The sequence below is a fragment of the Equus przewalskii genome, chromosome 7, assembly GCF_037783145.1.
Source record: "Equus przewalskii isolate Varuska chromosome 7, EquPr2, whole genome shotgun sequence".
Classification (NCBI taxonomy): Eukaryota; Metazoa; Chordata; class Mammalia; order Perissodactyla; family Equidae; genus Equus; species Equus przewalskii.
In genome coordinates, this window is record NC_091837.1 from 51,201,220 (window position 1) to 51,215,006 (window position 13,787).

The following is a 13,787-nucleotide window of genomic DNA, read 5'->3' on the forward strand; positions in this document are numbered from 1 at the left end:
AGCCAAGTAAACATCCATAAAAGGAACCTAGTCCACAGTGAAGAAGAAAAAATAATAGATCAAGACATCAGTGACCTTCCCTTTATATAAGTGAGCAGATTCCAACCGGGATGATCTATAAAAGAATCAACAAGGAACAATTAAAGAAACAAACTTTAGACTCTGACAGAGACACCATTCAAAACACACAGTCACTGAAAGCCAAAAAAAAAGAATAATGCTCATACTTCTAAACACCATGAAGGATTCATCTCTGTTCTATGTTCTGTCAGTTTAAAGGACAACTATCTATCGACATAAAAGTCGTCAAGATGAAATGGAGACTTTGTAGTAGCTATAGGTGTGCTTTATTAAGATAGATGCATTCCTGAAAATAGATAATTTTTATTTTTTGTTAAAATGAATGAAATTCATTTGTCAGCAGGAATCTGAAACAGTAGTAACTGGGATAATCTAAATCTCCTGTTATTTATACCTTCATATATCTACAACAGGCCTTTTCTCCATTCCTTGATGTTAAGAAATCCTATTTTATGAAAATCATAGGTCTTGAGTTGAAATATAGTCTTAATGTGTGTCTTGAAGTTGCTGTAGACTGAAACTTATCAACCACCACTTTTCGGTCATTTAATGAAGGAATGTGTGTGGGTGCGTGTGGGTGAGGTTTACTCTATCAATTTGATGGCTCATGTCATCTAAAACTTGTAGATGTTATCATACACCCTGTTGTTCATGTGAGGATTTAAAATAAGTACCAGCATTGATTCCTGGGGCCATTCTACATTTGGGCTGCCAGCGGGGTCTCCAGATGGTGTTGAAGATAGGGCCTTTTTGAAAAAATCAACTGACAAGTCTAACATTTGAGTTCAAAAAATCAATTTTACAAGTGCAAGATGGTAAGCAGTTCCTCCAAAAAACACCCAGGGGTTTTAGTTAACCACAGTCATAACAGGAGCCAACCGAACAATGCAGCAGTAAACAATGCCAATTCCACCCTGGGCTGCATTAGAAGCACCGTCCCACATCAAAGGCAAGAAGAGGGCCTCTGCAGCGTGGGCAGGACACAGACGGCAGGAGTTCAGTTTCTTCTATTTGAAAGAAATGAGTAAACCAGAATGCTCGAACACCACCGAACAAATCGTTTGATGTTTAGCCTGCAGCAGAGAAGATTCAAGGAACCCAGGTGATTACGTTTAGGTATTTGAAGGATCTCTAAACAGAAGTTCCTTCTACAGGGATTTGCTTGCCTTGTTGACCACCGTTGCCGCATTTCTTGAAAAAGGCCTGGCATAGGACAAATGCTCCAAAATACTTGCTTAATGAAAAATGATGAAACGAATGACCTCGGAGCAGGAGAGAATATACTTGCTGCTCTGTGTGGTGCCAAAAGATGAAACAGGCACCAGTGGGTAAAAATTTTAGGAACATATGCTCCAGTTAAACTTTTTAAGAAATGACTTTTTAACAGTTAGAGCTCTCCAAAGACGGAGCAGACTTTGTAAGGGAGTGAGCTCCTCCTCAAACGGGGGGAGAAAGTGGCAGTGGTGTTCCTGCAGAAACTGGATAGCCATCTGTCAAGGATGCTACAGCAATGAAAACACTGTGTACATCATCGAAAACCACAAGGGTTTCATTTTTACCTATCTGCCATTTCTGCAGAGAAAACCTTCTTAAAATCAGCAAGCCAAAATGAAGGATTTAAACCATTTTAGGAGTGACTCAACAAAATGTGTTAGAGTGGTTCCCAAATGCAGGTACATAAGAACATCTGTGGAGCGTGTCATAAATACAGATTTTTAAGTCCCATTTGATCCCATTTTTCTTTTTTTTTTTTAAAGATATTTTTTCCTTTTTCTCCCCAAAGCCCCTTGGTACATAGTTGTATATTCTTAGTTGTGGGTCCTTCTAGTTGTGGCATGTGGGATGCTGCCTCAGCGTGGTTTGATGAGCAGTGCCATGTCCGTGCCCAGGATTCCAACCAACGAAACCCTGGGCCGCTTGCAGCAGAGCACACGAACTTAACCACTCGGCCACAGGGCCAGCTCCTGATCCCATTTTTCTAGTCTGCTCCATGATATTGTCCTAGCAATTATCTCCTCTCTTCTGCATCATCACTTTTTCCTTCCCTACTGGACTCTTTGCCATCATCATGCAAACATCTCTACTCCCATCTTTAAAAAATATCCTCAGTTGACCCTGCCTCACTCTCTAACTACCACCCAATTTCTCTTCTTCCTTTTTAAAGAACTCAACTTGTATCCAGCTTGCCTCCTCCACCTGACAGTTGAACACACCCAAGATAAAGACACCAGTTACCTCCATGTTGTGAAATCAATGGCGAATTCTCAGTCCTCATCTGAGTTGACCCATCAGTAGCATTTGGCACAGATGAGCACTCCCTCCCTTTGAAACACTCCCTCACTTGCCTCCAAAGATACCACACCCTACTGATTTTTCATCAACCTCCCTGGTCAGTGTCCATTCCTCCTCTTAATCCTGACTTCCTAACACCAGAGTGCTCAAAGGCTCAATATAAAACGATTTCTTTTCTTTCTTTTGTTTTCTCCTCCTCACACTCAGCTCCTTAGTGATTTTGCGCTGGGGCATGGCTTTAGTTACTGTTTATACACTTAGCACTCCCTACTCTGCAGCCCAACCCACTCCACTGAACCTCAAACCCATATCTAAATGTCTCCTTGACATCTCTGATATTCATCTCCAAAGATACAAACCAAGGTCCCAATCTTCCCCATCGCAGTGACTAACATGCTTCCCAGTGTTCAGACAAAATATCATGGAGTCATCCTTGGTTCCTCTTTTTCCACACCACTCATCCAACCATCAAATCCTGTCAGCTCTATTGTTAAAACATATTCAGAGAAAAAAGTTGGGCTCTGTCTCACACCACATACAAAAATTAACTCAAAACAGGTCAGTGATCTAAATATAAGAGCTAAAACCATAAATATCTTAGAAGAAAACATAGGTGTAAATCTTTACGAGCTTAGATTTTGCAATGGATTCTTAGATATGACACCAAAAGCAAGAGCAACAAGAGAAAAAATAGATAAACTGGACTTCATCACAGTTAAAAACTTTTGTGCATAGAAGGACATCATCAAGAAAGTGAAAAGACAACCTAGATAATGGGAGAAAATATTTGCAAATCATATATCTGATAAGGGTCTAGTAGCCAGAATACATAAAAAACTCTTACAGCTCAAAAACAAAAAACAAACAATCCAATTAAAAAATGCACAAAAGACTTGAACAGACATTTCTCCAAAGAAGATAGATACGAATGATACACCTCAAAAGATACTCAACATCATTAGTCACCAGGGAAATGCAAATGAAAACCACAAAGAGGTACCACTTCACACCTGCTGGGATGGCTACCATCAAAATAAATGGAAAATAACAAGTTTTGGTGAGGATGTAGAGAAATTAGAACCCTTGTATATTGCCAGTGGGAATGCAAACTGGTTCAGCAGCTGTGAAAAACAGGTCAGCAGTTCCTCAAAAAGTCAAACATAGAATTACCATATGACCCCTCAGTTCCACTCCCAGATATATACTCAAAAGAACTGAAAACAGGTATTCAAAAAAGTACATGTGTACACATGTTCATACCAGCACTATTCACAATAGCCAAAAGGTGAAAACATCCCAAGTGTCCATCAACTAATAAATGGGTAAAGAAATAGTTGACAAATTGTAAACTATGCACATACATATAAACATACAATACAATACTATTCACATAACAAGGAATGAAGTACTGATACGCGTCACAGTATGGACGAACCTCCATATGTTATGCTAAGGTGAAAGAAGCCAGACACAAAAGGTTTGTGGAACTGGAGGGAGGGAGGGAAGATTGGGGAGAAAATGCTTAACGAATAAGGGGTTTTACTTTGAACTGATGAAAATGATTTGGAACTAGATTTAAAAAATACTGAAACGTACTAAATTCCGTTGAATGGTTCACTTTAAAGGGGTCAATTTCATGTTATGTGAATTTCACTTCAACAAATTATTTTTTAAATATTCAGCATCTGAACCCTTCTCCTAGTTCTGCTGCTCCCACCTTGTTCCAAGCCACCATCTTCTCTCACTAGCCTCCTAACTGGTCTCTTTTTCCCCTTTATCCCCTTTGTTTTTTTCTCAACTCAACAGCCAAAAGGATACTATTTTGTCAGTCAGATCATGTCTTTCCTCTGCTGGAAGCCCTCCAGTAGCTTTTTACTGCCTCATAGTCAAAGCCAAAGTCCTTACAGTGGTCTGCAAGGCCCCACACCACACAGCCTGGTACTGCTCTAGTCTCATCTGACCGTATCCCCTCCTACTCTGCCCCCTCCTCTCTCCACTATCATCACACCAGTCTCCTTGCTGCTCCTTCAACATTCCAGACATATTCCTGCCTCAGGACCCTTGCGTTTGCTGTGTGCTCTATTTTGAATGGTCCTGCCCCAGATATCTATAGCTTTTGGACCACCACCACCATCAGTTCTTCTTCAGATGTCTCCTATGCAATGATGCCTCCCTTATTTAAAACTGCAGAACTACATGTTCTCCCTATTTCCCTTCTCTGCTTTATTTTCCTCCATAGCATTTATACCATGTAACGCACAGTAAATTTTACCTTTTTATTGTGTTTACTTTCTACTACCCACTTGATGCTTACTAAAGAGCCTAAAAGGACAGAGAAAGGGGCTCTCTAATCTTAGAAGGACAGATTTTAAACCATTCGGGTGCCTGCTTGCCAATAGGTTTGCATATGTGAACCGTGACTTACTTCCCTTGACGCAGATCTGGTTGCTAGTTTGTGAAAGAGCAGACCTCAGCTACTCCAGATCACTGAAGGCTCTGAATAACTGCAAAAGAACTTAAAACAAAGAGACCACCCAAACTGGTGTCTCTTGGTTTGCAGCACTACACTAAGAAAGCCAGACCTAAAATATATCAAAAGGGATATAAAAAATCCCAAGTACTAAATAAAGTCCACACGATTACAATGAAAATAAGGATGAAACTTCTTAGTTCTCATGTTGACCTTATTATACACTTAATTGCTCTTAAAAAAAACCTAACCTCCACAAGGTATAAAAAAAGTCCTGTACCCTGAGAATCCACACGGCTGCAAGTTTCATTTGTAACTCCTTAGAGCTTGTCATCAATATCCAAGAGAACAATCTCAACAATTCCTGCCTTTTCCCACAATCAATTGGAAATCAGTAAAGTTCAATGGGCTGGCTGATTTTATAAACAAGATGTTTATAAACCTACCTTTCAAACATTTGAAAACGTTTACACATTCAATAACAAAAGAAAGATGTATCAAAATGAAAATAAATAAATTAAAACAAAAGCCAAGGTTTCATAACAAATTAAGACAAGCCTGGAACACAGCAGAACTGCTTAAAATACATACAGCTTCCCAATTTAGTAGTACAGGCCATCGGAAAGTACTCATATGATTAAAACAGTAATGTAGTTGTACAGTCCTACTAAACTAATAAAAAATATTTCAGTACTGTTATATCTACAGATCCCATCCTACAGCTTCCTCCGAGCCGGTTATTGCAGACAAGCCTCCAGCAGTAAGTAAACTAATCTAAATCAAATTCCATCTAGTTGAAAATAATCATCATGCGCTGCCCAGAGTTGGTGAGTGTGAATGGATTACTGAAGACATTCTCGGTAATTGCAGGTTGCTATTTACGTTGACCAGAGTTGGAGGAGTTTACTTAGGGAAACGTCTAAGCATGCAGAGCACCCATGCAAAACACACAGGAAAATCACTCTTGACGTGCACACTAAAAGCAGCCTGGATCCCCTCTGCAGTGTCATGGCGTGGTTGTTATTTCCTAGCATCAGGTACACGGCTGGCGACAGAATGAAAATTTAGGATTGCAATTGTTTTCTTTTCAAGCAATGTGAGACCACAAGAGATTTTTGTAGTTCAGTGGAGCATAAGTTAAATATTAAAGACTAAATATTATTTTCCAAAGCCCTACATTTTTCTGCTTGTAAACAGGTATGTGCAAAGTACTCGTGGTAACGATAACTGAAAGATATTTTTTAACTATAGGCATTTGTGTTTGCTTTATACTCACCAATTCCCACATACGTCTAGTAACACCCAAGGCATGGTGATAAGTGGGGAAGAAAGAAGGCCAGCTCTGAGATAAACCTGTCACATGACACCTGGACAGTGGGGCTAGCTCCCATTACTCCCCGCTCTTCCCTGCGTTATTCCATAGGGTTTTCCATCACCACCATCAGCAACGCTAAACTAGGAACTAGGAAAACGGGTTTCTAATTCCAGATCTGTAGCTAACAATCTAAAAAGCCATCTAATCATAGGAAGAGCCTCTAATCTCTCTGAGCTCCAATTTGCTTATCTGTAAAATGAGGGGGTTGGCAATAAATGCTTTTAAAACAGAATAGAAAAATGCAAAATAAAAATGACTACCTCAACATATTAAAATTGACATATAAAAATATAAAAATCAACATATAAAAATCTTCACTTAGAAAGGCAAACAGAGAGAATACCACAGGATAAAAAAGAATGTTTTTCACCTGAGGGGAAATAGGAAAATGAAAAACATTATAAAATTAAATGGTAATGAGGATGCAGAAAAGAACTAACATACTTTTAGCCCTGTAAAGAAGAGCCTTACAAAATGAGAAAAAAAAACAGTCATACTCTACATTCCCTTTGGCCTAGTAATTCCACTTTTGAACACAAATCCTCAAAGAAAATAACCCTAAAGAAAAATCAAAGTTGTCTAAAAAAGAATCTCCATAGCAGCACTATATATAAGACAGAAAAATTGGAAACAACCTGTAAGTGCAAAAATAGAGGCACAGTTAAGCAAAATCTAATTTTGTTAACAAAATGGAACAAAGGCCTATATAGCCACTTTTTAAATACTGAACTATTTTCAAAAGAGTGGAAATAGTCAACATGATATAACATGAAATGTAAAGGTTGATCACAAAATGCATTTGCCCTCTTTACGACTTTATAAAAAGCATACTTATAAAAACCAGAAAAGATATAACCAGTTCATTGGGTCCACTCCCTCTATAATATTCATTACACCAGCAAAAAGCAAAAGAGGGACAAGGCGAAGGGAATGCTCTCTATACTACAGTCCAGCTTTTACATTTCATGATTCTTCTACGTAGCTTTTCTAACATGACTAATACCACCTTTCATCTCCATCTAAGGCTTAATGTTTTTCAAGCACCTTGACAAAGATTATGTGGCTTACCTGTCTGAAAAATAATCAGCCTTCATGCCACCTCTACGCCAAAATGTTAAACTTTTATACAAGGTCTAGTGCGCCAGGGATGCATCCTATGAAACCATACTACACATATTAGTGACTACTGTCCTTCTCTCCCCAAATGTCATCAGTGGGAAATTAAGGGAAGCATCCAGAGTTAGGAATTATGATTTCAACAGGCTCTTGGATTCAAAAGTCAACTTTAATATGGCAGAAGTTGCCATGAGGCAACTGTCTTGGAAAACTGTTGCCTATATCTTATGTACAACTACTCCTTTCTTTAAACACTATAAATCACAAAACCATGGCAAAAGTAATCATCAAGGCCGGCCTAGCAAGAGATCCTTTCCGTTCTAGTAATATAAGGTGAATGGACTTACTCCAGTACACAGAATTCATAAACATAATTATGGCATGATATCTGGGTTCAGCGCACCTTTGGATTATCGTCCCACTAATAACTCCAAAAACCTATGAAAGGTAAAAATCTAGAATTCTTCTAAGTAACTGTTCCCCAAAAGAAACATAGCCGGTGACAACATTCTTGTAAAAAGGAATGCCGATGTTTCACAAAAGCCTGTGTAAGTTTTCTTCCTTCCCCTAAAAATATTCTTTTCTACTAATCAATATTTTGAACTTAATGTTTTATGCTTTAAGATGCTGGTATCTTTTAATATATTCTATGGATGATAAAGAAAAAAAGTAATGATGTATCATGAGAGAAATAGTTTTAAAAAAAGGCTGAAAGATAACGGTAAGAACTTGGCACATCAAGACTGTAGAAATCCTACCAGAGACTACCATACACACTTCTCTGAGCATGTGATGGTTAAAGCACAAAGTCAGAAGTATTGTCAATCTTTCACATTTACTGATCTAGCAAAATCCCAAGCTTCTAGGTTATACTAAAAAAGGGACTGGCAAGTAGCTATGCCCAACTTCACTGTCATGACCATTAGCTAATAATTGAAAACATGCTTTCATTTCCAAAACTATTCAACATGCCAACGTATTTCGACTTAAATCAATGGATTCTAGTGACAGACCATGTGTTTATTTGTAACCAGCAAATTCCAACAAAGTTTTAGGAAAAGAGACTAGAAGGAATTATCCATTGAAAAATGAATCTCAAAAATAAATGGCAAAAATGCAACAAATTTCTCTGACATTTTTTATCTGTCTGAATTATTCTATAGAATTGTATCAATATATTTTTTCAGTATTAAAATAATATTTACAAGTCACACAGATCCTAGGATGCCACATAATTATTTACAGATTAAAAAAATGACAAACGTACAGTAGAATTCCAAGACTCATATTAAGTTAAACCAAATTTATACACTTTGATTTGAATTCAACCTCTATCATGTCAAGTATTACACACTAGATGAGACAGCAATTCAGTGTTAAGACAGACCAGCAAACGTCGATTTAACATTTACTCATTAAAATACCATGTAATGAGGCACAGGAAGATGTCTTAAAAAAAAATCAACTTCAGAGAGATCACACAGGTATGAGCAAACGCCAACTACAATAGAAATGAAAAGAAAATGATAACCTGCACCAAAGAACCATAGCAGCTAAGAGGCCATTTACATTTTGAAGGCCTCTGGCTATGGTATTCTTAAGTATTGTACCACTAAGGCTTGTCAGTGCTGCAGAAACACTTCAGTTAAGGCTGTGTGGTAGAGCCCTGGGTAAATTAATTAGTTGAGGTTGCACAGATTTTCTAAAAGCAGCTCTCTAAAACAGCCTCAGAGATATGCCCGATTTGTGAGGAATTCAAATTTAAATACAACTTACTAATCAATTCTTCTTGCTTTCCCATTTCAATGACATTTTGTGTAATGATAAATAAGTCCATGAAAATACTACTAACCAAAATTTCATTTGCTTTCAATTAGAGGTAAAGGAAGGGGCTTTCAATTTTGCTTTTGATACTCATTTTATTTCGGATTTTATCTAGACTTATTGGCAAGGATTTTCATATGATAACTATAATGAACTTGATCCATATTTAAATAGGAGATGAGTCTATATTTGAAATTCACATATGTTACAACTAAATTAGCTATGTAGTAATTCCTATAAACAATGTCATAACAAAAATACGGATTTTAAGCTCCTGTCTCAAGACTTTACCTGCCAAATCTGTTCATTATAATTTAGCTAAATATCAAAGTTGTACATGTTTTGTAAAGATAATATTATAGCAATTTCTTTAATTCAAAGCCCAAAGTGGATTGTCACTGTAAATAATTTTTAAAACCATTAGAATCTGACTTCGGTAAATAACATTCTTCAAAATAAGCACGATGCATGCAAAAAAATTAAAAAATTAGTTCTGCAATGATTTCTACCGTAAATTAAAAATAAAAGAAATCTAAAATTTTCAAGAGATCAGGAGCCTTCCAGTTATGTGCATAAGAGATTCATGAGCTTCTCTGTAATCCTAAAATAAAGGCCCCACAGTCTCATTATAGTGATTGTGAAAAATTCATACTGGTTATACAGTAGAGATGATTTAGAGACTTTTTAATAGCTAATTTGTTTCAAGCGCATAGACACTATGTACAAATACATCTTTGGAGATAGTACCATTGAGAAGAGGCTGTCCTTCATGCACATCCTGTGATAAGACTGCACTGTAAACATCTTCAGGAAATCCAGTCTTGCATAATGCGATTTCACCAGAAGCCTCTACAGATGCCTGCAACACAAGAAAAGAAATGTGTGCGATGATTGCTACCTCCTTCAACCGAGAAACATTCCACTTGGCATAAAGCCTCATTTTTTTCAACTATCTTGTACAAACAACTCCTTTGTTTCCGAATGGTTACAACTAGAATGTAGAGGGCAAAGGGTTAAACTTTTTGATAACTGAAGTAGAAGAAACAAATCCCACTTGTCTTGTCCAGGAAAATCTAAATAATACACATTCTAGGTTCTTCTGAGGGCTGAACATTTCCATCAAAATGGTCACTGTGACTGAAGAATGATCAAGTGGACCCAGGGGGTAGGGGACAGCCAAATAGTTTTTAGGCTCCGCAAATCACCATCACTAGCTTAACTTTTCAAGAAAAATGTATACATTTAAGTTTATAGATTTTTATATACTCATCTAAGTCTCTGACTACGAAGTTTGAATACAGCCTATTAACTAAACAACAAAATTGCAATATACTTAGGTGCGGGATATAGAGTATTTCATACCAAGTAAAATTAATCAACCAAAAGTATATATTTCTCTAATTTGAAGGGCAGAATCCATTAAAAATATAAATAAAGATTAATACAATCATGTTTCCTTTTTATACTTAAAAATTAGCAAGTAACTATCTCTTGCCATCTTCCTCTCTATCATCACATACACAGTTAACTACCAGGGTGCTTAAAACTCACTTATACCAAGTACGATACAGCTACCCCTCCAAGTTCCTTTCGCTACTTCTTCCAGCCGTACTGACATCATCACAGGACGATTAGCCCTCAATAGCCTTCGTGCAGCATTTACATTAATTACAGGAAACTTCACCCTGCACTGTTGAGGATCCAAATACAGGAGGAGGGGGGCTGGCCCAGTGGCACAGTGGTTAAGTGTGCACTTTCTGCTTCGGGGGCCCACGGTTTGCCAGTTCGGATCCCGGGTGCAGGCATGGCACCACTTGGCAAGCCATGCTGTGGTAGGCATCCCACATATAAAGTAGAGGAAGATGGGCATGGGTGTTAGCTCAGGGCCAGTCTTCCTCAGCAAAAAGCGGAGGACTGGCAGCAGATGTTAGCTCAGGGCTAATCTTCCTCAAAAACAAACAAACAAACAATAAACAAATACAGGAGGAGGAAGAGTGGGCAGAGGCTGCCAAAGGGATGGAGTTCATAGCTGCAGGGCCAGCATTAGGAGCAGTCTGCGCTGGTGAGGAGAAGCAGAAATTGGGAGGAAGGAGAAAGGGAAGCCCCAGAAATAGAAAGACCTCAAGCTGTCCGAACGCAGTAATACAGTGTAGCTTTGCAATTAAAGGACTACCTGGATTACGTGTGTGAAGTTTTGCAAGTAGTACAGTTACAAAAATTCAGACTAATCTAATATTTCAACTGTTCTTTTCAGATCTAAGAAAGTAAAGAAAAAAGTAAATTTGGACTTTGTTAAATATCACATGGTATTTAATCTCAAAAAAGTATTAGGAGCAACATAGATATTAGTTCAGACCAATCAAATTAGCAAACAGTTTTAAGTGTGTTATGTACAAGAAAGGGGTGTATCAAGTCAAGGATACAGACCAAGCCACCCCTTATACAGCGGTTCGTGGAAGCTGGTACAGTCACATGAAAGTGAAATTTGGAAAGCTCTAGTAAAGGTGAATGTGGACATATCCTATATGGTAGGTGTATTCCTAGCAAAACTCTCCCGAGTGCTCCAGTCAACACGTGCAGGAACGTTCACTGCAGCATGGACAACAGCAAGACCTGGAGATTACCTAATGCCCATCAATAGAAGAATGGACTAATGTATCTTCACACAGGAAAAGAAAGGAACTCTCCATAACACTAAAATGGAAGAACTGGAAGGCCAGCCCCGGTGGCCTAGTGGTTAAGTTTGGCGTGCTCCGCTTTGGCAGCCCAGGCCTGGTTCCTGGGCACAGACCTATACCACTCATGCGCCAGTGGCAAGCTGTGGTGGTGGCTCACATACAAAAAAAGAAGGATTGGCAACAGATGTTAGCTCAGAGCGAATCTTCCTCAGCAAAAAGCAAAAAAAAAAAAGAAGGAAGAACTGGAGCTACACTGACCGGAAAGGATTACATCTCAAAACAAACAAACAAAAAGTCAATTTCTTTAACTTCCATGCAAGGTTGAAAGAGAAACTTAATTATAAATCAACCTAGGATGACTGTCATTTTTAGTAAGTTCAGAAATCAATTTTGACAACACTCCAATTTCAGATTCAAGACAAAGTACACTGTGGTATGAATCTTGCAAAAAGATAAAAATAAAAAGCATGATAGATGACTTCATTTTTAGACATAAAGTTTAAATAGGAAAGATAATGTAACATTATTGACACATATGTAGTAAGAATACAAAAACAGACAAGGTAGTGATAAACACCAAAAGCAGGATAGTGGCTATGCCAGGGGAGGGCGAGATAGCACAGGTGTCACGAAGGATTGTACAGGCGGCTTTGATCTTATTTGTAGTAATTCATTTCTTTCAAAAAGAATCAAAAGTCAATGGTAAAACGTGGAGATGTGCATAGGCACATGGGCAAACTATATTATTCCCTATATATCCTGTATGCTCCACATAGTCCATATTGAGAAAGAAAAAATATTAGGCACTAACTGAGAAGTGAGAAGTTGGGCTGCCGACATGCATCAAGTTTGGGCCACTAGGCAATATTTTGATACTGGCCAGCTGTAAATACCCAGGCACTGACCCCGGGCCTGGCATGGAGCAAGCACTCAGTAAGTGAAAGCTTTTGCTTTTCACGAACTGAAACAAATAAAGGAACGCCCCAGTTCACCATTTAAAAGGGACTAATGTGTTGCAAATCTGTGTCCCAAGGATAGGTCAAGGGTGGGCCTCTTCACCTCCAGTCCAGGCTTCTACAGAGGGAGGCTGTGGCAGGGTTCCCCCCCCCCCGACCCCGGGGGGAGGTGGGAACAGAGCTCTGCAGGGGCAGCAGGTCAGAGGCAAACAAGGGGAGGCATGCAGTAAAAAGGGGTCACATTCCAACCTGAGCACTCGGGTTAGGGCGTCGTGCAGTGTTATGGGTAAGCACCCAGAGACCAACACAGTCTCAAGACGACAGGAACACTGTAATCTTTGCTTTAACTCCACTACTCCTGTCTTATTTTCCAGGGGATCTACCCTAAGGTAAGGGAATAAGAAGCAGCAAGCTCCCCACCCAGACCCACAGGCACGGGATTTCAAGTCGCGTCAAGACCATCGGTCTACTGTGAATGTTTACTCCTGAGTTTCCGCCTCCACCTTATTTCAGAAAAGGGAATGTCTGCCCTCAGCGTGCCAGCCCTTCCTCAACCTCTCTGCTCATTTTCCTCATCTAGGAAAGGGGACCCCCTGCACAGGGTGGCTGTGAGAATTCCTGAAACCATGTTTGTAAAGCACATCTCTAACACACTGGCTACCAATATTAAATACCCACGGGGGCCATGTATTCCTTTAGGAGACTTTCAAGTTTGTTTTCAACAGCTCAAACTTCTCTAAATCGTTCTTCCCCAAGACAAAATAGATCCACAAAATAACATGCTATTATTCCTCTATAATGCATTTTCTTAAAAAAGGCTCCCTCAAATTATTAAAATAGGTATTTCTCCCTATTAATTTATTATTAATTTCCTCTTTTAACATTCAGTCCAAAAATGACAAAACTAACTTGTTTAAAAAACGAACAAGAAGCATTGTAACGAACAGAATCTCCAAATTGGAGATACGGCAGGCTTACTTCGTGTCAAGCACCAC

General features: G+C 38.7%; 1 protein-coding gene across 1 annotated transcript in view; it reads right to left on the reverse strand.

Annotated features, from left to right (window-relative positions):
* The window catches only part of CDH2 (cadherin 2), a 208,212-nt gene that overhangs the window by 167,338 nt on the left and 27,087 nt on the right, over positions 1-13,787 (reverse strand). Inside the window, exon 2 of the mRNA XM_070627537.1 lies at positions 9,906-10,017. Within this exon, the coding sequence (XP_070483638.1) occupies positions 9,906-10,017 (112 nt within the window). The remainder of the gene's footprint in view (positions 1-9,905; positions 10,018-13,787) is intronic.